This window comes from Periplaneta americana, chromosome 3, assembly GCF_040183065.1.
Source record: "Periplaneta americana isolate PAMFEO1 chromosome 3, P.americana_PAMFEO1_priV1, whole genome shotgun sequence".
Taxonomy (NCBI): domain Eukaryota; kingdom Metazoa; phylum Arthropoda; class Insecta; order Blattodea; family Blattidae; genus Periplaneta; species Periplaneta americana.
The window spans coordinates 44,611,293-44,636,381 of record NC_091119.1 but is presented as its reverse complement, the minus strand read 5'-3'; the positions used below and the strand labels follow the sequence as shown (position 1 = coordinate 44,636,381).

The following is a 25,089-nucleotide window of genomic DNA, read 5'->3' as shown; positions in this document are numbered from 1 at the left end:
ATAATAATAATAATAATAATAATAATAATAATAATAATGGCTTTATTTAACCTGGCAGAGTTAAGGCCGTAAGGCCTTCTCTTACACTCAACCAGGATTAAAACTTGCTTACACATTTGAACATAAAACTGGATCGGAATTAAGTAATTATATACTGATACAATTTAGGTACATAATGAGATCAAAAGAGGTAGTTACATAAAATTTACCTCATGAAATAAAAATAAACATAGTGAAATACATATTAATGTTGTTAGAATCAAATACGAATCACATAAAAACAGTAAAAATAAAAATAAACACATTAGTATACATATTAGTATTAGATTATAATTAAGTAGGATTTACATAATTAAACCAGAAACCGACAATTGAATAAAATGTACACAAAAAATAGATTGATAATAAAAAACAACAACACAGTGGGATACATATTGGCGTTAAGTGATAAATAAACACGATTTAGATAATAAAAATAAGAAACAAAAAAAATAAAAATAAATACACTGGAACACATTCCAGTAAATATTTGCAACGCGTTAGGTCTGGCAACTCATCATAAGATATTTTTCTAATTTACATTTAAAGGAAATTAAAGTTCAGCAGCTCTAGACTTCAGGCGGCAGAGAATTCCAGTGACGAGAAGTAGCAACAGTGAAAGATGAAGAATAAAGAGATGATGTGTGCAGTGGTATTTCTAGCATGTTATCATATTGTGACCGAGTATTTAAGTTATGATACCGAGAAAGACTGTGGAATCGGACAGATAAGTAAGAGGGAGCAGAGGTGTGCAAAATTCGGTATAAGAGAGAAAGGGAATGGAACTTTCTCCTCTCATTTAACCTGAGCCACAATAATTTATCGAAAGAAGGCGAAATGTGATCGTAGTAGCGGACATTACAAATCAAACGAACACACACATTACCATTGTGTATGGATGAAAGTTACGATCATGTTGCAAAATTCTCCTAAGGCTGTGATTACTTAATTGCAAAGCTGCTGCATGTTTTCTTGCTGAATGTTTTGAGCTCCTTACGAATGCTTGATGCACAATTGTAATGTTTTGTGGAGATCACACTGATCTTGGTCGCCCTGATGGTTTTGTTTTAGTGCTGAAGCCATATTCTGAAATGACGCTATCCACAATTTTATTGTCTTGCAGCTAGGAACACATCCTTGACATGAAATCTGAAAGTGTGTGGGGAACTGAACTGAAGGATAAAATGGCATAGGCTACCATAAGGAATAAATTTATATTACTGTTTGATATTTGACGTCAGTATTTTCCATTTTATGTGCAGTTGAAAATGGGGAGATATTTCTGCCTCACCTTGTATAAATATGTCACATAAGTAATATTAACTACTACTAACTTTTTTTTACCAGTTATCATATGAGCTATTCCATCTCAAATCGACCGAAATATAGAGAAAATTGACCTTACAATTTCTAAATACAATGAAACTTTTTTTGTATGTAGAGAACTGTGATACGCATTGTATTCTTCACCTGACATAATTAGGAACATTAAATCCAGAAGTTTGAGATGGGCAGGGCATGTAGCATGTATGGGCGAATTCAGAAATGCATATAGAGTGTTAATTGGGAGACCGGAGGGAAAAAGACCTTTAGGGAGGCCGAGACGTAAATGGGAGGATAATATTAAAATGGATTTGAGGGAGGTGGGATATGATGATAGAGACTGGATTAATCTTGCACAGGATAGGGACCAATGGCAGGCTTATGTGAGGGCGGCAATGAACCTTCGGGTTCCTTAAAAGCCTTTTGTAAGTAAGTAAGAGAACTGTGATACAATGCTTTGTACAAAGTTTGAGGCATCAGAACTTCATAGTGTTTAAATTAAAAATATTTAAATTTATCGTATTTTCATAAAATTAGCAACTTTAAACTGTTGTAGCTCCGAAACCCTTTCACCCAATGATCAAAATCATGGTTTATTTTGATGCTGAGAAATTAAAGTTTATATTGACATATAAACAGATTTTCTTACTTTTTATGGAAATGGAGAAATTTAGATTTCCCTCATTAAGACGCCTTTGGCTAGGAAAAAATATTTTAAAAATATATAGTTAGATTCGGCATTGAAAGTACAAATAAACAGATATTTTTTACTGATGGTATGTTGATAAGAAAGTATTGAAAATATCAAATAAAGAAAATAAATAATACGCGCATGAACTAACCAGCTGACTGTGAGACAGGAGCTTGGCCGAGACAAGCAAGGCCAGGAGACAAACACGTGATGTTTCGTCTAGCAGTCATGGCTGTGCTAGCTTTATCACAGGTTTTCATAAACACAGGAGTAAGATGACGCCCAACGCTCGCTTATCTTCAGCTCTGGCCGTTCAAGTCTAGGCATGTGAAAATAATCTATTTAATATCCTCGAAACTTATTGCCGTACCACTAAGCAAACAATGCTGAATCCCTCTTAATAATGCAAAGTTTTTTCTCAATATTTTTTTACATTTTTACAAATGGCCAAAAAGCCTAAAAGCAAGTACAATCAAATTATCTGTCTCTCTGTGTACAATAAAAATGATTACTTCTTAACATAACCTACCAAATGTCAACTTCAAAATAAGCTCTCGTTCAATGTTCTGCAGTAAATGGTTCCAGAGTTCTGAGCGCTGAAAGAGGCTTGTTTTTCTAAAATACGCTAAATTTATCGCTGAACAATATGAAAACCGTTTGACTTTCAATAGTATATTTTTGAAAATGCACTCTCCTCAGCACCTTGTATAACTAGGGAAAAAATTAGAGTATAAAAAAAATGCAAGGTTTTTTATTGATCGATTTCATATGGAATAGCCCATATGCTCTTCTGAGCCATTGTGTTTAATTTCTTGAAATGTGTGTAGATCATTTTTGAAAAACCTGTCATTTAAAATTGATTTAAAATAATATACATTTAAGAGTGCTGTGCTTTTGGAAAATGGATTGCACTGTATCTGAACCGGCTGTAGGCATGTGGCATAATAAGTATGTAATTAAACGTGGTATTAATTAAACTCATTCAGTTATTTTCAGTCCATTTTTAATTCAAGCCTATTATTTTAACTTGCATGTTCTAAAAAAAAATAACTTTTAATATCTGCTTTTGTTTGCCAACTTACATTGTGTGTATTTTAATTTCTTTGTTGCTAAATATTATAATTTTATTTCAAGGTGTTTCAAGTTGCCATTATAGTGTACTATAATATGGCACAGTTAGTGTAATATACTGTAGTATAATATGTAGTTTTCTTTATACACTTTTGTTTCAGATTGGGAAGCCCAATGATGATGATTTTGGCCAAACTACTTCTGTGATTCTTTCTGGATCAGATGAATCAATGGCTAAAGCAAAACAGCTAATTGAAGATCTTTTGAATAACTACAACACGAGAAATAGTGGAGGCTTCAGTAATTCTAGAAGCAGCAATGGATTTGGGGCTGAAACAGCAGACTCTGAACCAGAAAAGCCGAAGATTATAAACTGGGCTGAAGTGAACAAAATATATGTAAGTGTATGGATTACACTTCCTGATTATTTTATGTTATGTGATGACATTTTCTTTTCTTTCTCTTTAGAGTTGCCACATTTCCTTCACCAAAATGAATTGAAAGGTGGATTCCAAAGTGAAGGTAGCTTTAGAATTATTCTTTCACCTTCCATTAAAGGGACATAAACATATATTTTATAATGTTATTAATCATTCATTACATGCAATGAGAAAATATTAAATTTATTCTGTTTATTGCTTTCAAACCAGTGGTCGAATTGGGTTGGTATGAGCCGGTATGGCATACTGGAAGTAAAATAATATGCCAAAAAGCATGCCAGGAGTAAAAAATTGACTGTTAATTAATGAAGCTGATCACACAGTATGCTAACTTAGTCTGACTTAGATCTGTTTGCCTAATGAAATAAAATATGCAGGCACTAGGGGCATCAAATTTCTTTTATTAGAATATTATAGATTTATTAACTTGTCCTACAGAATAATGTCTGTAATATTGACAATTAATATTTGAGGAGAAAATTTTGTAGTGATCAAGCATTTTATTGAGGAATATGAGAAATTAAATTTAGACTTTTGTTTTATTGTTGTGCCTTTCTTTGCAAGTGTGTCTGCGGTTTCATTCCCCATGACTCCACAGTGTGCTGGAATCCAGAAATAGAATCAAATGCTAAAGACAAAAAATGGATTACACTACTTTCCAACCCAGATATAATCCCCCAGAGACCAAGAAAAACAGCAGTTGCAGCCTTCAGACTATTGACAAATCATGACTGTCTAGCAAGTCATCTCTACAGAATAGGTATCTCAGCTTCACCCATATGTGTCCTGTGTAACGATCCAGCAGAAATGAATGAAGACCATTTGAAGACCTATGAAGCATTAAGATCAGAAGAAACTACAGTTCAAAAGTATTGGAAAGCACGACTGCTAATGGCTTCATTGCCAAATGCAAGGCACTAGACAACAACAACAACATATTCGAGGAGAAAAATTCGCTCCAGCGCCGGGGATCGAACCGGGTCCTTGGTTCTACGTACCAAGCGCTCTGACCACTGAGCTATGCCAAATTCAATCCACAGCACCGAACCGAACCTTCCTCTTTCAATGTTTCCATTTGTGACCTGACTCCAAGTTAGGCATATATGTTGACGTTTATGTCCAATGTCAACTGCCATTATATTAGGAGCGCACTCAGCTGAGTGACTTGTTTGGCCGGGATTCCGCAGTTATGCACACAGTAATCTGTACAGACATATGCACTGCAGCTATGAGAATATTATAGATTTATTAATTTGTCCTACAGAATAATATCTGTAATATTGACAATTAATATTTGAGGAGAAAAATTCGCTCACAAAGGGAAACATTAAAGGATTAAGGATCGGTCCGGTGCTGTGCTCAGTGGTCAGAGTGCTTGGTACATAGAACCAAGGACCCGGGTTCGATTCCTGGCACCGGAGCGAATTTTTCTCCTCAAATATTAATTCTTTTATTAGTTTTGTCAATTATAACTTAGAAAATAAAGCTATTTTCTACTCGGGTATCAGTTCACTGCATTTTATTTTGCATTTTCATACCACTTAAAATAAAGAAAAACGTGCTAATTTAATGGTATTTCCCTCATTTTCTGGATTTTTAACTCTAGGAATTGAAAAGTTCAAAACAAACCAGCTTTGTCATCTAGAGGTAATACTTTGTTTCTATGTGATTCATAGTCCTACATTACCTATATATTATGTTGTATATAAGATTTACCTATGCTGATCTTCTTGTTTGTAGAAAACACTAAGGTATATAATAAACAATGCCTTTTTCCATAACTTCACTATTAACACGACAAATAAACAACGGACGAAAAGCAAAATGAATGACACATTGCACCTTTTTATGAGAGAGCCCTGGTAACTTTGCACCACTGCCATCTTTTGGTGGTCTTAATAACACTCTGTAATCTTCTGTGGACCTATGTAGCCCTGTTGATATGTAATGCTCAGTGGCATATACTGGTTAAAGGGTTTGGGCTACCACTGACCCTATTATTACACAAAATATATTTTAAAATCCCTATAATAAAATTCCTTACATATTTATGTGAATTCCAGACGTCTTGATTGGGACGAAAATACGTTGATGACTTCGTCCTTGAAATTACAGTTGGGCCACTTGCAAAGTTTCTGTAGAAATGACTTTTCAATGGATATTAGTGCCAAGCCGGATAAACGTTCTTGTGTATGAGTTGATCTACAGTAGGATTTTATTCTCTTCAACGCAGAAAATGTTCTTTCTACCGATGCTGACGTAGCTGGTATTGTCACAATTAATGTTGCCAATTTAAGGACTTCAGGAATAACTTGGTTCAGCTGGTTTTCATATATAGCAGATAATATTTCATGGATAGGTTTGTTCGAAAAATCAAAGACTTCTGCTGAATATATTACACTTAATTCATTTTTCAAACGTACTTGATCAAAGTGACTGTTATAGGACTGAAATAATTTGTTTAGTGCCTCATTCGGGAAGTTTTCTCTATAAGCAGAAAATTTTTGAGAATCTAGAAGATGTGTGAACTGAAGCTTTCCATAATCAGAAAATCTGTCAGTAATTTCCATGTTCATACGATCTAGTATGCTGTAGTACAGCTGCCTGTATTTCAATTCATCATCTCCTTGTCTTCGCTTTAATGGTGGTTCCATTGTATTGGCTGAAGAATTTTCATTTTCCATATTACTCCATATGGACGGAAACCCACTACGTCTGAACTCGGATGTAGTATTTTTTTTTAACTTTGATACCTCTTGCAAGTAGTATGCTATGTCTAGACTTTTTGTCTGAAGAATATTGTAGAGCACATCTGTATGTGCGAACACTCTAGCATAGACTTCAAGAAGAAATATATTCTGAAACTGTGTGAAAAAATTCAAATATCCTTGAGCCTGCACATTTACAGCATCATCCCAGTTTTCTTCAGAGTCATTACAAATGATATTTTTAAAGAAAGCAGTCTTTTTTTCTCTGTATTCCTTTACTGTATTTACAAGCCGAGATGTAAAATTCAATCTAGTTGGTGCTACTTTTGGGAGTTTCTTGTTCATAAATTCCTTGAGTTTTCTGATCTTTTAGGAGATGATGAGAAAAATGCAGCTAAACCCGACAGTGTTTTGAAAAAAATGCGGCATTCTGGAATGGATGAAGTAGTTTGTTGCAAAACTAAATTGAGAACATGACTGTAACAATGGACAAATAGTGCTTGAGGATACTTTTCTTGAACTTTTGTTTTTAAGCCATTAATATTTCCCGCCATAACTGAAGCACCATCGTATGTCTGTGCAATTAACTTATTGCCGACATTGTATTCTGCTATAACACCTTCCACATGCTGAAACAAAGCAGCAGCAGTTTTGTCCGAACTGACATTTGTGAACCCTATAAACCGTTCTTGAACATTGGCAGTACTATCGACGTATCTTAAAACAGTGGACAATTGACTCTGATTAGAGCAGTAACTTGTTTCATCAACAACAATGGCCACAAAAGGTTTTATGTTCTTTATCATAACCCCACTTATAGCAAATATTAAGTCATTCTGAATTGCGAGAGAAGTACCACGAAATACTGTTGACTCTCAAGATGATTGGCCAGTAAATGGTCAAATTCACTTAAGGAACTTAAATATTCAATATAATTTCCTATATTGTCTGATTCCACACTCTCGTTATTACCCCGAAAAGCCAATTCTTGTTTTCCTAGAAAGCAGACTGCGTTAATAAGATGCAGTAAAATCTCCCGATTTTTTTTCACAAGAGCATTGTGTTGGTTGATGTGTAGAGCTTTTTGCTTATCTAGCTGTAAATCAATTCTTGTCTTCCCAAAGTTTGCAAAGTTCATGCTACTACAAATATGAGCTTTTGATTTGTCGTATTCTAGGACTGCCGTTCGAAGGGAGTTCATATTAGAAAACCCCTCTTTTGACCACACATTAGTTTCGCGGCTAAATAACGAACATGGCCAGCAAAATAGTTTAGACAGTTTAGAAGTACCACACAACCAATTCCACTTATCATATGATGATGAAGTGAAATGGCGTGTGTACTCTCGCTGTTTTTCTTTTACGTCCATGGACAAATTTAACTCAGGAGTTGGTCTTTCCATTTTCACAATTTCAACTTTCTCGTTGTATGTAAGACGGTTAAAAGGCACTTTTAATAAACCTTCTATTACACAGTCATTTTCAACACAAACCTCTCCAGAAACTTGTTCTGCCATATTTTTCACAATATCACTTAATTGGGAAATTAAAAACTTAATAATTCAGAATTAATGTAACTCTTAGACACTCGAACAAATCACAGATTTAAAATAATGCACTACAAGAACACAATCACATTCATGATCTAGCGTACTAAGCGTATTGTTGCTTCGCGCCTGCGAAGAAACTGATCACGAGAGCGGTAACTCGACCGGCCTACACTGCACGATGGAAACAGAAGGGAGCAGGGGGGACGGGCAGCTGTGCGACAGGACAGCGTGCGCGGTACGGTCACAGGCTACCTCACGTAGCAAGTGGTTTCTCCAGCGATGCTGCCTTGACAACTTGTTTCTTTTCGAGAGCAGAGAGCGCATATAAATCTAACAATTACTTTAATTTTAATTACTATGGTAAAACTAATAATACAAAATTATTACATTATGTTATATTATAAACTTTTTCTTTTGTAATTTCCTTGGGCTACCGCCGGTAGCCCCGGTAGTCCGCAAAATACGCCCTTGATAATGCTCCTTGGCAAATTGCAACATTCTAGTGAAATATCACATTTCTTTTTTAATTTTGACATTTAGCACCTTTCTATTGTTGTTGTTCTTCTTCCCTTCAAGTATTAGGCCAAATGGCCTGTTACAATCTCACAGTTGAATTACCTTTCTATTGTTAAGTATCCAATTGTTAATATAGGTTATCCTTACAGTTCTCTTTGGTCTATGTATGTATGATTATGGTCCCGTTGCTCTAATTTCCGGCAGCCAATCATGTTGCAGGTCGCCTACATTTAAACGTGTGCGGCTTGTGATTCGCTGATGAAGCTGTAAAGCATATCCTAAGGCTGGATAGGTACTTAATATATAATCGCCCGCCATTTTGGCTCTTTCGTTGGCGTTCGCAGGAAGCACACAAGTATGTTATTTGCCGCTCAATTATTTGCTGAATTACAGTGCTTTTGATTTATTATCATAGGAGCTACGACGTGATAATTTTTAACGGTGTGGCAAATAGATCCCTCGTCTGGTACCTCAGCAACGAAAGAACAAAAATGGTGGATGATACTACCTACCTAGACTTTATAGAGCCTTGACTTCCTAAGACGTAAGCAAAGAGGAGGAATCACGCCGGGAATAACAGTGTCACGACTATAGTACAAGTACTAATGTTACAGAGTGCCACAATATCAGTGTAAATAAAATTCCATTGTTCTCCATAATCTAGAACAGTATAAACACACTTCAGAGCTTACAGTTAAAATTGATAATTTTATTGTGAATATGTTAAATGTTTGACATATTAAATTTACAGCACTGTATTCCTAGTATTTAAAAAGGTCCATTCTGCAGTAAAAAGCAAAAATAGTATAATCCGTATTTTCAGTTATTGGTGCCCATTTGTCGGTAATCAGCCTAGATGATCGAGAGTTTTCTGTATTTGCAAAGTAGTTAGTAGACGGTTGCAGCAACTATCTCTTACCCATAACATTGGAGTGGATGAGTTCACAGTGCTAGCATCCTGAATTGTTTTTGGAACAACATACACCAGTCAGATAGTACATACTCTTGCCACATAAATGTGCAGGTTCTCTTACAGTGTCCGGAAATTTGTACTTTTAGTATAAAATGTTGTTGTTGTTTTCTAATGCCAGGCATTTGACAATGAAGTCATTTGACCTCTTGCACTCCAATATTTTTCAAAGATATTATCATGACCAGCCACTGAAGCACAGATTTTGAGATGTTCCGAATCCATTTCTTGGTTTGAGTTGCACAATGGACAGTTAGGGGACTGATATATTCCGATTCTATGTAGGTGTTTGGCCAAACAATCATGGCCTGTTGCCAATCTAAATGTAGCTACAGACGATTTTCGTGGTAAATCGGGAATTAACTGTGGATTTTGATGCAGAGAGTTCCATTTTTTCCCTTGGGATTGTGTTATTAAATTTTGTTTTTGAAGTCTAAGTATGTAGATTTAATAAATCTTTTCACAGAGTAATACGTAGATTTAGTAACAGGTCTGTAAGTAGCAGTGCTGCCCTTCTTTGCTAAAGCATCCGCATTCTCATTTCCCAGGATTCCACAATGGGATGGTATCCATTGGAATACAATTCTTTTATTGAGTGATATTAATTGAGAGAGCATTTTAGTTATTTCTGCTGTTTGAGATGAAGGTGTGTGTTTAGAGACAATTGATAGAATAGCTGCTTTGGAGTCTGACAATATAACTGCATTCCTAAATTTATTGATGTGGCATAGAAGATTCCTGAGACTTTCCCTTATTGCAATGATTTCACCATCAAAACTTGTTGTTCCATATCCAAGAGATCTATAAAGTGAGAAGAGACAGCACGTAACACCTGCACCGGCACCTTGTTCTCTGGAGATCAAGGATCCGTCGGTGTATAAATGAAGCCAGTTTTGTGGAGGGTACCTAATATTAATTGTCTCTAAAGACAATTGTTTCAGTATTTCAGTGTTTACTTCTGATTTCAGTATTTCTTCTGTTAAATTTAGATTATATTCTATATTTAATAGAGTTAAAGGGTTTGGTTTAATTTGTAAGTTTTCTTTTAAATTCGGGATATTGATTTTCTGTTTTAATTCTTGAACAATGGATATAAAACTTTTTTGAGTTTTCAATCTATAGAGGGGACTGTATGAATGCCAATTGTTTCCTGGTAATCTGATAAGTTCTTCATATTGAATCAGTGCTTTTTCTTCTGTTGTCATCTTTTAGTATAAAATAGTTCGTATTCTTTTACAGGAAGAAGCACAGAAAGAACGCTGGAGTAAATGCCCTCCATTGCTTAAAGACTTCTATATTGAAGATCCAGATGTTGCAAACATGATTCCAGAAGAGGTTGAAAGATTTCGGTAAATTTGTTATATATCTTATGTTGAATTTCATAGATTGAATAGAAAGTTTCGAATTAGAGTCCTAACTTCAAATTAGAGATATCTGATATTACTTTTTCTAAATGTAGTTAGTCTATTTTGTTTTAGTACGTTCAGTGTGGTAGTGGAAAACTTCACAGGAAATTGATTTACCAGTTATTTTTATATACACTAAGGATTGGATTGATAGATAGTTTTATATTACAATATTATAACTGCATGATATGATAATTTATGTAATGTAAGGAAGACATTTGATTAATAGAAATTTTAACATGTGCTATATTATGTCTGAAATTAAGTAAATACCTATGTATCATTTAATATTTTTATTTTTTAATATTTAATTTTTTTAACAGTGAATTGTCACACTTTTCTGTTAGTTTATTTAAATATTTCTCTAGTCTCATCGATATACGCACATTTGCAATTATAATTGAAGAGCTCTAAAACAAAATACTTCAAACAGAGCAAGCAGGGTTAATGCATTGGAGTTGCATTCAGGTGGTCTCGGGTTCGATCCCAAGTGCTGACCAATGTGGTCGAGGTTTTTCTGTGATTTTCCTCATTAATAGTTCCCTTATAAGAAAATTGCACTGCCAGTAGATAATAGATAATTTGGAAGACTTGTTTAAAGGCGACTCTTGTAACATGAAAACATAACATCCAGCAAATATTTTAATTTTTCAAACTGTAGTAGAATCTTAAAAGCTGTAAGAATTGTCCTGAAGTTTTAGATTGAAGGAATAATTTTGTAAGTAATAGGTAATTGTCATAAAAAATCGTTTTTGACGATGTGGTTAATATTATGTCATTTGCCCTTCCCCATCTATAGGAAGAAATACATAAGAATAAATTGTTGGCACCAGTTTTGAGTAGATCACCATTTTATGTTTTTTAGTATAAATTATTGTATTACATGTACATCATTCCTCAGTGAATTGAACTGTATGTATTGAATATGGAAAGAACTACATATCTAAAAATAAAGGAGAAATTGCTGTACACGGACATTCTGAAAATAACTTTTTCTGTGTGAAGGATGCTGAAAATTGTATTTGCATGAAAATCTCGATAAACCCTTCTGCAGCAACAGAAAAACTTTCTACTAATAAATTATTATTCTATTGTAATTGCTTATTTCAGTGCATATCCTAGACCTTGTGTTCATGAAATTACAGTATTGTTCATAAATTTACGAGTTTAGAAGCTAATTGAAGAGCATTGATATCAGTTCTTCTTGATTGTTGTTACAGGAAAGCAAACAATAACATTGTTGTTTCTTTCGTATTTGAGGAAGGAGAGAGGGGAATTCCAAATCCTGTGCAAACATTTGAACAATGTTTTTCTCAGTATCCAGAGATTTTAGATGAAATCTATAAACAGAATTTCGAACTTCCTTCACCAATTCAGAGTCAGGCCTGGCCAATATTACTGAGAGGCCATGATCTTATTGGAATTGCACAGACTGGCACAGGTAAGAGACTTTATTTAGTTCATTTGTATTTTCTTATCTATTATTAAGCATAAAGATAAAATATTATTTTGTTGATACAGTGTCTTTGGGGATTTATGGGGAAGTGCATCAACATCGGTTAAAAATGCAGTAATCATAGGTTATGAAATTACAGTTAAACAGTAACCGTGGTTAAAATGTAATTTCTGTGCATCATTCATAATCACTGATTACTTAAACATTGTTAGTTGACACCTCATTTAACCAATGTAAAGGCTAAAATGACTAAAGGAAAGCATCCATTCCTCTGCAAACATAATAGCCAACTTCTAAAAATGACTGCTACATGGGGACGAACGTGTCCTATATTTTCGCGTTGCATTTGTTTGCCTTCGGGTGCTGTTATGTTTGCAAGTTGCATTTCTTTGTTTTTCAGTGCTGTTAAGTTAAAATCGTACAAAACTGAAAATTAAATGCAAAAATGATAATATCCCAAGTGAGTTTGAAGTATTGATTAATTACTATATTTAAATATATTATATATGAAAAAAGAGGGAATATCCATAAAGGAAAAGAATGAAGATCAGTACGAATGTGTGTACCCCATTCATACCAGGAAACTGTGCATCTTAAGATCCATCCAGTCCACACCTGTGGAGTAACAGCCAGCGTGTCTGGCCGTGAAACCAGGTGGCCCAGGTTCGAATCCTGGTCGGGGCAAGTTACCTGGTTGAGGTTTTTTCCGGGATTTTCCCTCAACCCAATACGAGCAAATGCTGGGTAACTTTCAGTCCAGACTCATTTCACTGGCATTATCACCTTCATTTCATTCAGATGCTAAATGATCTAGATGTTGATACAGCGTCGTAAAATAACCAAATAAATAAATAAAAGATCCATTCATAACCTCTCTTCATTCAGCCAGTGACGTAGAGAAAGAGATACTCGAGTGTTCCCTCTTAAAATATAGAAAATATCAGTTGCATAGAATTGTAGGCCTAATATAAGCATCTGATGCATAGGAGAAATACGACTGTTTGTGTCATTTTAAATGTCCCATTTGTTGCATCAGAAATGACACCGTAGATTTTGATAAACAAAATCCCTCCTGAAATTTTCTGTCGCCTAATTCCTCGTAAGAATTTTCTCTTTCCACTAAAGAAACTTCATGCTCATCATTATCTCTAAGTAATTCAAGTACTGTACAATAATAATCATCTTCGAAATAATTACCTGTTGACCTGGCCACCATTTTGTTTTACTTGGCCTATTAATAATTTGTTATCTCCTTTAACTGTTCGAATATGGCCGGTTAGAGATTACTGTGGTTAACCTCCTATTTAAGTCCTAACCGAAGTTGATGCATCGTAAAAATGCTTAATCAGTGATTACGTGGCAATTTTAACTGATGGTTACATTAATTGACGTATTTGCATGTGAGCATTAGGTCATCAGGAATCATATTAATCAGTAGGGGCCTGATGTCAGTACACATTAGTGACAAATACCATTTTCAGTTACTGTGACAGAAGCATTTTATGGGCCAAGAACAGGAATTTTAAGAAAAGAGGGTGGAATGTGGGGTAGGTCAAACTCTTTTCTTCTGTCGTGGTGACAAGCCTTTTAAAAACATTGGTATTCCAAGTTGTGTACCGTATTGTAATCCAGACATTGATTGCATTTGGACTGTAATTTCAGACATTCAGTTTATAAACAGATTTTACAGGACAATGCAGCGAGGTGCAAAGAAAAGAAAAATTCTAGATGTGGAAGATTAAGTTAATGTTATGAAAAAATTTGAGAATGGTAGGAAGGAAGCTGATGTGCGCCATGAATTTGGTTTGGTTAAAGAAGAAGGAAGCTGTGATAAATGAATTGCCCATGGTAGATTAATGAATTACAGTAGAACCTCTATTATCCGTGGTAATGAAGGGGTTGGACTGAATGGTTAATTGAAAGAATCTGATAATCCGTACCATAAAATATTTTCGTACATTTAGTGAATAATGCTTACACTTTGGTAATTTCGTCCATGGTCTTGTATTGAACATGCTAGGTAGTGGATCACAAGTTCACTGATTTAAGTCTGGTTATTAACAACGGATTTTTAAGGGTCAAAGAAACTCCTTCTAATGGCTGTCAGTGGAAAGATAGGAATAGTGAGGTCTTGTGTCATAGATTTACATATTTTATACACTTTATCCTGATTTTTATTAAATTGCACACACTTGAGACTGCAATCTCGTATTCTAAATTGAGCCAAAGTTCTCGTTCTCCAAACCACTCAGTTGTTTGTACTTTTTTTGATACTTAGCAGAACACGATTTTTTTAAAAGCAAGGAAGTCATTTTACATAGAATTTATACAGCACGACAACTCCAACAGTAGACCGTACTGTGTAAGGGTAAAGTCTTGTAATAACCCTCTCTAGAAAAAATAACGTGCTAATATAGTGTACAGTACTTCATATATAGAAAAAAAGCGACATAAAGACAGACGGATAATCCGCCAGTCGGTTAATAGGGTGACGGATAAACGGGATTCTACTGTACACCTTCCTGAAATCATCAACCATTTGTTTGGTTTTAAGTTCAAGAATAAAAACAAACTCATACAGCCAATATAGTCTGAACAACATTTCTAGTTTACTGTGTCTATGCAGAGTTAAATGTGTGCTTTGACATCACATTCATTATCAGGTGTCTTACGAAAATGAGAAATAAGCTAATGTAGTACATCATTATTTGTAGTATGGAGGTGTTTTATTGTAAATCATATATTCCATACCCCCCTCCCTAATTCATTTTAAAAATATGTAATGCATGTTCTCCACTACAACAGTTTTTTGACAGCAACAATACATCATATTCTTCAGTTTGTAAACATTTGGACTTTGTTATTTGCCTTGTGTTTACAGGGAAAACATTAGCCTTCCTTCTGCCAGCCCTCATTCACATAGATAAGCAACCCATTCCAAGATCGCAGCGTGGTGGACCAAATGTTATGGTGTTGGCACCTACAAGAGAGTTGGCACTACAGATAGAAAAGGAGGTTAATAAGTATCATTACAAAGATATGAAAAGGTTAGTAAAGTACAAGTAACTCAATTCTTAAAAAATGTATGAAGTAATAATTTACAAGTTACAAGTAAAAGTTTCTGTGTTGTGTGGAGTTGTTTGTTTTAATTACATTATTTATTATTAGCCAGTAGTGTCAAGTGATGTCATAATTTATTTATTTATGTTCCAAACAATTGAGAAAGTGTGTTATAAATTTTTATGGCAAGTTGAATAAGTCAGTAGTGTAGTTAGTAACTGATATCTATCTAACAGTGCTTTGCTTCTATTTGCAGCGTGTTCTAATCTGGTTTTATGCCAATGCAAAGATTTTTATGTTCGCTTTGCTCTTCTAAATTAGAACAGTTTACTCTTTCTGTAAATACGTAGAGAATCTCATTAACTTTCCTATCACTGTCCTTGTTGATGTGGGGATCATATTTAAATCAATTGATATAAGGTTAAGTGGGACAATTATTGTGGTGTTGGAGTTAGTGTGACACTAAGTGCAAAATTTAGATATAGTTTCAGGTTTGCCACGAACACATTGAATTACTGTGACAATGATGCTGGGTTGCAAGAAAACACCTATAAATAATGTATTCCTCCATTAGTCAGTAGACCTTTAAAGTTAATGGATTGTCGGGTTGCAGAAGGGGAATTTAACGGGCCACTAGTTAACCAAGCATTTTTGGATTTCACAAGTGATGCAATAGTACGTGAATTAATAAAAAGTGAACATCGGCTGCTTGACTGATGTGAGAAATTATTTTTATTGTTGTCAAAATTTTCAATAAATTTAGACTAATACTAACCAGAAAGAAACCAGGAACAGAAGTTTCAATGAGAAAGATGAATGTGCCTATTTGTTATTAGAAATAGAGCATGAGTGCATTAATTTTATAGAAAATAAAAAGACATGGAAAGACAAGCACATAACCTCGTTGTCAGATGATGAACTAGAGTCTGTAATAAAGAAATAAATAATAACTTTGCTATTCGAAGAATTAATGAATAAATAAGTAATCAAATTACCATATATCGATGGCTAAGAAGAGATACTTCATATTATAAAATTGGTAATTTAGTTTAACTACATTATTACTATTTAGATTAACTACATTATTATTATGTTCACAAAATTGGACAGTGTACTAATATTTTGTTCTTGAATAGAAGATCTTGCAAAGCAGAAACATATATGCGAGTAAGTTTGTCTATTTTGAGAAACTAATTTCTCAAATATTTTTTTTTATTTACCTGTAAATTTACAGATATGAGGTATCACTTTTTAGCCATCGATATGAAATGTTATTTTAATACCGTGTATGTAGTCCTATATACAAAATATCGCATGTCTGAATCTCATACAGGCAACATTATGATGAATCAAAATATATAAACTACTCTCCAATATACAAAATGTACGGAAGATGGCTGTCTAACGGAGGAATATATATTATTATAGGAGGGAAATCAGATCTCTAAGTTAGTGAATATTTTAATGGATCAATAACACTAAAGATGTTTCTTGCAACGCGTCTTTCGAACTTATTGGTCAGTTAGCAGCTAACGAAGGAAAAAATGCTTTCTTGCAACCCACCATTGACAAAATTAGTGACATTTTTTGTAGTGCTTTGTGAAATACAGTGCACCAAATGTGGGACATTAAATGTTAAGCAGCAATAAGAATATTTCCACGCATTTGTTATGATAGCACGATTTTTTATTGTGTTGGAGGAAGTATGATCTGGATGTCTGGGACTTCTGTGATCCACATGTCACTTAGTTGTGATATTAATTTAAATATCAGATGCATATTCTTATTTATTCTTTGAACAGTTTTTAGTTTTGGTAGTTCTTATGTTCATATCATTTCATTTTTAAAAATTTAGATTGTTTTTATGTTCAGACCATTTCATTTTGTTCTTTTCTCTTTACATTTTTATATACCATATGAAAGTGTAGTAAAATATAGTTTTGTGTTAAACTACGTTTGCTTTAAGAGGTTGTACCTGGGACATGCCACAGACCCATATTTCATGTACCCAAAAGACTAGTGCCTGGAACAAATATCCAAGCAGATGTTTCATTCAGGGCAGAAATCAAAAGACAAGCACCAATACTATGGCTTCAGATGTTTTGTTTTGTGTGAGCACAATTGTAATTAACGAAGGAAAAAAGATAGAAAAGGTATGGATGTTGTATAGTCAATTTAAAGAAATAATCAAGTCATAATTGAAGACCTAACATGCTAAATGTGCTAAGTGCCAATTTTTCAAATTTCGTTTTATTCAATATATGGGAGGAACATCCATATGAGAATATCCACTAAATTGGAGAATTTGCTACAGTGACTTTGAACCATGCCATTATGGTTATGGCCAAATTTAAGTAGATACACAATGTCACCAACATAAGGACATGATGTTGGTTTGTGGTGTTGTTAGAAGGAGAAATTTGTTTTTTCTTTCTCTCTACCTCCTTTGTTCTGAATAATTCTGAGAGATAGCACCATTGTTAGTGACAAGATGTATTTGCGTAAATATTGCGAGTATATTACATGGGTTAGATGAGGGACTCGCGAAAGGAACAGTTTTGCTGTGACACATGCGGGGACCTCTCATGCAGTGGCAACGTGATACTTACTTAAATTTATTTTCGTGTGTACATTCCAGATCAAATCAAGAAGATCCCTTCTTGCTCTGGTTACACATCTTGCACATTATACGAAAGTTAGGTTTGGTTAGTTTAGGTTTTTATTAACCAAGTTCGCGTATGCGCAGACAGTCAAGATGATCCTGTCACTCAAGGCCTTTATGATAGTTTTTGTTTCGTAATATTGATAAACAATATGATGGAAGCGGTGAATAATTTCATGGCCGCTAAAAGTTGTCTTCATAAAAGACGAAGTATTTTTTCTAGACCACAAATAAAACAGTAACATGGTCATAATTACGTACTTAACGCTTTGGTGAACATTAAGTGGAAATTTGCTTTCCTTCATTTGAATGATATTTTGTGAAACACACCTTTTAATCCCTTTATTTCGTTGTGATAACCTACTTTTATATCTTACTAAGTCTGTATTTTCTTTTGTTGCATTCAAAACACTGCCATTGTACTGCATAAACCTTGCACTTGACTAATGAAGTGAATTATTTAAGAATATAGTCGCGAATATTACTACCACAATTTCCATTATCTTTTGACACTGCTCGGTATGGCCTGGTGACTAGTGACCAGCGAGCAACATCGACTACTGACTTTGGTCTACCATGCATATTATCATACTAAATTGTCTTTGTAGTAGCTCAACTGTAAGAGACGTGTAATGTTAGGTCTCTGATGTCTTGTCAATCCACTTGAGGTATGTGGATGAAAAAGGAAATAATTGAGCCAGGGTCTGGTAGAGTTCAGATGTAGCTCAGATGGTAAAGCTGATATAACCTTGGCAGATGTGAGCATCGTTAAATAAAACATAATTTAAAATTTTCTAAATATGCTAAGTTCCAAAAACAACTTTCTGAGATATTGATGAAAAACACACTGAACAATGCATGTTGAGATACCTACAACACCATCTTTTGATGCACGAAGTAGTACTTGAAGTATGTAGATATAAAGGGAATAATTGAGCTAGTGTCTAGTATAGTTACTGGGTAGCTCAGTCGGTAGAGCATTGACATGCTTAGCCAAAGGTCCTGAATTCAATGCCCAGCCCAGAACAATTTTCTCTTGAAATTATTCTCAATTACTGCTACTTTTCTTGAGAGTAAAATGTTATGGCACCATAATTATTGAGAAACATCCATATTTGCACATACGGTATTTTGTTCCTTAAAATGACCCCAGGTGCTGATAAAACTTCGTAAATCATCCTGTCCATAAATATCTTCCATGGCATGGAAAAAGCATGAATGTAAGCATTTTACATGAAAATTAATTAACTCTTCTTGTATGTGCAGTGTGTGTATTTATGGAGGTGGAAACAGGCGGGAGCAAGTTAATGTTATCACAGAGGGAGTTGAAATAATCATTGCTACCCCAGGAAGATTGAATGATTTGGTGATGGCAGGTGAGTTCTGGTTTTGTATCTTGGTAGGCTTATGGTTTAAACTTTACTAAGATTATTTGTCATTTCTTTATCTTAAGATGAAAACAGGTGAGTGTTCCAAAATATGGCATAACAACTGTCTTCTAAATCACTTATTATCCTGACAGTTATGTTACTATCTCCATGTTGTTGGATAATAGATATATGAAAATGCGTAGAATGTCAGTAGTTGAGGACTGTGAAAGATGCGTAATATAAGAAATCTTCGGGATAGAATCTGAACATGTTTTTTTGTGGTTGCTTTCTAATGTTGAGTACAAAATTGTTTTCTTATCTGGTCTCATAATTTATACCCTTTTCAATTTTTGCACCTTGTTGCGTGATGACGGTTATCATTACACTTAAAAGTCTGGGGATCAGTGAAATTTGGAATGGACACGATCTATTTCTTTTCTACAGTTAGTTTTATTGTGGTGACATCTGTTACCAAGACTTGAAAATTGAATAAAGGCAGATTTGGATGTAGAATTTTGGTTTCCTTTATCTTTATTCATGGAGAAAGAAATTTTTTACATGCTGTACCTGTATTGTATGGTGCTACTGACTTCCGTTTTTTTATCTGATAGTAGCTTATGAATTTTTCCTCTTAAAATTTCTATTGCCTTTGACCAGATTTAGAAGCTGCGATATTTAAGTTCAGAGGCAAGCGCAATAACTGTTAGAATACTGAGGATAGCAAAATCCGCAAATGTAGTCATTGAAAGAAAATGTACATAAATAATGAGCAAAAGTAACTCTTCTTGAATGGAAGTCAAACTAAGCCTAATCTAAACCTCAGTACACTGTGAAATACAAAGTCATAATTTAACATGAAATAATGCTACTTATGGCTTTTAAAGAACCCACAGGTTAATTGCCGCCCTCACATAAGCCTGCCATCGGTCTCTATCCTGTGCAAGATTAATCCAGTCTCTATCATCATATCCCACCTCCCTCATATCCATTTTAATATTATCCTCCCATCTACATCTCTGCCCCCAAAGGTCTTTTTCCCTGCAGCCTCTCAACTAACACACTATATACATTTCTGGATTCGCCCATATGTGCTACATGCCCTATCCATATCAGTCATCTGGATTTAATGTTCCTAATTATGCCAGATGAAGAATACAGTGTGTGCAGTTCTGCATTGTGTAACTTTCTCCATTCTCCTGTAACTTCAATCTTCTTAGCCCCAAATATATTCCTAAGTACCTTATTCTCAAACACCCTTAACCTCTGTTCCTCTCTCAAAGTGAGAGTCCAAGTCTCACAGCCATACAGAACAACCAGTAATATAACTGTTTTATAAATCCTAACTTTCAGATTTTTTGACAGCAGACTAGATGACAAAGCTTCTCAACTGAATAATAACAGGCTTTCCCATATTTATTCTGCGTTTAATTTCCTCCTGAGTGTCATTTATATTAATTGTTACTGTTGCTCCAAGATATTTGAATTTTTCCACCTCTTCGAAGGATAATCTCCAATTTTTATATTTCCATTTTGTACAATATTCTGGTCACGAGACATAATCATATACTTCGTCTTTTCGGAATTTACTTCCAAACCTATCACTTTATTTGTTTTAAGTAAAATTTCTTTGTTTTCCCTAATAGTTTGTGGATTTTCTCCTAACATATTCATGTCATCCACATAGACAAGAAGCTGATGTAACCTGTTCAATTCCAAACCCTGTTCTGTTATCCTGAAATTTCCTAATGGCGAAGAACGAAGTTAAAAAGTAAAGGTGATAGTGCATCCCTTGCTTTAGTCCGCAGTAAATTGGAAAAGCATGAGATAGAAACTGGCCTATACAGACTCTGGTGTACATTTCACTGAGATACATTTTAATTAATCGAACTAGTTTCTTGGTAATACAAATTCAATAAGAATATATATAAAACTTCTCTCTTAACAGAGTCATATGCCTTTTTGAAATCTGTGAATAACTGATGTACTGTACCCTTATACTCTCATTTTTTCTCCAATGTCTGTTGAATACAAAAAAATCTGATTAATAGTCGATCTATTACACCTAAAACCACACTGATGATCCCCAATAATTTCATCTGCATATGGAGTTCATATTCTCAAAAGAATGTTGGACAAAATTTTGTACTACTACCATTTGTATATTGTATGCAGTAAGTAATTATATTATTTCACAGCAGAGTCCAGCAACAAATTAGAATTACTTGGCAATTACACTGGTCCTACAAGATGAAACTTTTTTAATAATCGGAAATAAAAAATAGCCACTTCTCTGTTGATTATGGAAATGTTTTTAAACTTTTTGTATCACTTACAGATTTTAATACAGCTCATGGTCAAATTTTATGTGCGAATATGCAATTATAAGACATAGTGTGTTGTGATATAGTATATAAAATAAACAGACCTTCTTTAGAAACAAGAATTAAAAGTGTGAAGACTTTCTCTGTATGGTATATCTTCTCTGGAGCATCCTGGAAATCTGTCATCGTAGAGTCATTATAGAAACTGATAAAACTGTTCCATAGTCTTTATATCTTGGTGAAAATATTCATCCGGCTCATCGCTGACTTCACCAAGGTTTTCTGGAAAAAACCTAAATGTGCGTGCAACTTGCGACATTGTATTTCTTTATACAATTCCAGAAGTTTCTGAATACCTACTCTAAATTCAGGATCTTTCTTTGTACTTAAAAAAAAGTTTGTACAGTCCACTTGAAGTTTTCTCAAGCTTGTTTTCTGTATTGGTAAGAGATTCAACAAAAGCTTCAAGATTTCTTTGATTTGAGGTCCAACAAAGATGTTTTCTTTTAAATTTGCGTCACTTACACGAGAACATTTTTGCCTCAGGTATTCAGATCCTTTCGAATTTGCCTTCGCCATGGCCTTTGCTAAGGACTTTATCAATCCCAGTTTTATGTGGAAAGGAAGAAGGAATATCTTCTTGGACTCCACGAGTGGTAAGTATTGGGCACTGTGTTCTCCTGCCTCGTAAGTTTTCCTTGGTTCCAAGTCACGTTTGATATAATGCTCAGCTATATGGTGACTATCCCGAAGGGCAAAGGAGACTTGCATATCCATCAACATACCAATCACCTTCAAATCTCCACAGAGATTCCACTTGTAACCACTATAATTAATTTTCTCTGACTTTATGGCAGTATACCATTAAATCATTTACCACAAAAGAATTTAGTATATATTATTCCGTACTTGGAAATAGCAAACTAGATTTGTTGTCTAGATGTTTTTCCAAACTAGCATTAGTCTCTAGATATTTTCCTTCTTTTAGTCGGGATGTAAGAGATTGTCTAATCAGATCATTTTGTTGCTGCTGAATAAAAAGATTTACTCTGGGAAGTGTTGGATCATTTAAATGGTAGAGAGGTGAATATATACAGGATGGAAGTGAAATAGCTTTGCAGATTTTCACAGCGAATAGCTCATGTTGTATGTAACAAAAAAATATAATATCATATTGGTGGAAAGTTCATAGTTTAACAACCTCTTATTCGGTAACTATTGGAATGGAATTTAACTGAGGGGGGGCACGGATGGCCTATTGAGATCTATTGCACTAACCCTCGATATGGAATGAGTTGAATGTCACAGATCCCCTATGCACACCGCCCTAAGCACATGACTCCCTTAACGACCGGTCCCTACAGCTGACAGAATCCATATACCATTCCTGCTTTGGTAAATTCCCCCAAGATCCCCCTGTCGGTCTGAGGCGAAACTCTTTCCCCGAGTAGGTCCGCTTCAGGTGCCATTGCAGAAGCCATCCAACATCTCTGAACTACATTCCACGGAGGCCGGTCGAGAGAGTCAGCAGCTTCGGGAGGCCGCCAGTAGAGTGGTTTGAAAAACCAGAAACGGGATGATGAGGAAAGGAATTGGCGAAGATAAGTGGGATTCCAAAAACCTGATAATGTTACCTGATATTCATCCATAGAAGTGAGGGAAAAATCCCGAAAAAACCTCACCCAGGCAACTTGTTCTGACCTGGAATGGAACCCGGAACTGCTGGGTTCGGAGTTAGACTTGCTAACCCCTCAGCCACAATGGTGGACTTCGGTAACTATTATAAGTAGGTTCGTCATTTTTATTCATATCGATATGAAATCTAATAAAGAATAATTTATCCTCTGGCGTATTTAAATAGTGTGAACAATGTTCGTGTAAATTTAATTTCAAAAGCCTCTAATTTCAACCCATTGCATTATGTGAACAAGTGGCAATTTCGAGGCAGAGAGCAGCTCACCTACAGAGACGCACACAGTTTGTTGACTTCTTACATCTGTATCACGAATAGAATGTGTTAGTGCAATGTTGCCAGACTGCTGAAACTTGAAACTTAATTTTCTAATTAACTGTGCATTTAATCACATAAGTAATACAGGTTTTCTATTCATTGAAATGTACCCTATCATCCCTTTCAATCTGCGAGGTTATTTCACTTCTGTTTCTTCTAAAAATAAATTCAACCCTTTCTCAGGGAGCTTTGGAGATGCTAAATTGTCATCATGGAGAGATTGGCCTTACTGCAGAGTCTGGAGTTGGTTAGTGTAATTTTATGCTTGTTCTTCACTGAAAAGTCTTCAACATTGATACAGCAAAAATTGCAGTCATCAACATGATCTCTTTGATTCCTGCAGTAGCATGGGAATAGTAAAAGGCACTGTACCGGTATGTTCCTTCTTATTCATCCTGTCATGCAGTCCACTTGAACATGAGGTGAACACTCTTTATCTTGATCTCAATTATAATTGATAAGATTGCATAAGAACTACAGGGTATGGTGTGTTTGTATGGTATGCCATTTAGGCCCGATTGTATAAACCATTTAATCTTAGATCAAAGGTTAAATTGATCCTTGTTTCAGCTGAACTTGGAATTTTGTGTTGTATAAAGTCTAATCTGAGATTAATTTGTCTCAAACTAAAGTCAACTTTGACTGAAGAAATTTCTCCGATTAAGTTAGATGATCCAAGTTCAGTTATTTCTTTTCTGTTTGAAATATACGAGTGACAGATTGTGCAAATAAAATATCCATTATTATTAATATTAATAGATATGTTAGGTACATTTATATATATTTCTTTCAATTTCTTGCCTTAATACACAAACATTCTTATATTTTATAAGGCTCTATCGTGTTCAGCAATATCAAATAACATAACCTGTAATTATATTATGTTTATAACAACCATTAATTATTAATGGATATGATAGGTACATTCATAAATGTTCAATTAACTGTATTACTAAACGAAAATTGTCGTTTTATAAAGCTTTATTATGTTTAGCAGTATCATACACCATAACATGATAACAACTTGGAGAACAGTCAACCTTCTTCTTATTGTCCGCCATTATTTACATTGCAAAAAAAAAAAAAACCAGTGTCTCCAACAGAGTGTAATACGGAAAGTCGCCAAAAAGTAGTTGTAAAGTCACTAGATTTCTCATTATCAACAAAGAAAGATTAAACTGTGTCACTATGGGGTGCTAAAAAGGTCACTAAATCCCTATTTAAGCAATATAAAAGTTAAAAGAAATTGTGTTGAAAAAGAGTTAAAATTGCTAGATTGGCAACACTGAACAAACCTATATAACATGGTCCGCGCATCACGTATTTCACCTGTTTACGCGATGTTGCCAAATCCTTTTCACGTGAACTTAGATTGCATTTGAACCAAGGTAATTTGATCGCAGAAAAGTTTTATACAATAGAAGAAGTGTCTGAACTCGGTTTACTTTTCGATCTTCGATCAAAGTTGATCTTTAGTCAGAGAGTTTTATACAATT

The 25,089-nt window shown here is 34.6% G+C and overlaps 1 protein-coding gene across 1 annotated transcript in view; it reads left to right on the top strand.

Moving 5' to 3' along the window:
• LOC138695975 (probable ATP-dependent RNA helicase DDX43) overlaps nt 1-25,089 on the top strand; it is a 66,279-nt gene that overhangs the window by 18,819 nt on the left and 22,371 nt on the right. Inside the window, exons 3-7 of the mRNA XM_069820403.1 lie at nt 3,286-3,522; nt 10,547-10,656; nt 11,934-12,154; nt 15,051-15,216; nt 19,158-19,267. Coding sequence (XP_069676504.1) covers nt 3,286-3,522; nt 10,547-10,656; nt 11,934-12,154; nt 15,051-15,216; nt 19,158-19,267 — 844 coding nt within the window. The remainder of the gene's footprint in view (nt 1-3,285; nt 3,523-10,546; nt 10,657-11,933; nt 12,155-15,050; nt 15,217-19,157; nt 19,268-25,089) is intronic.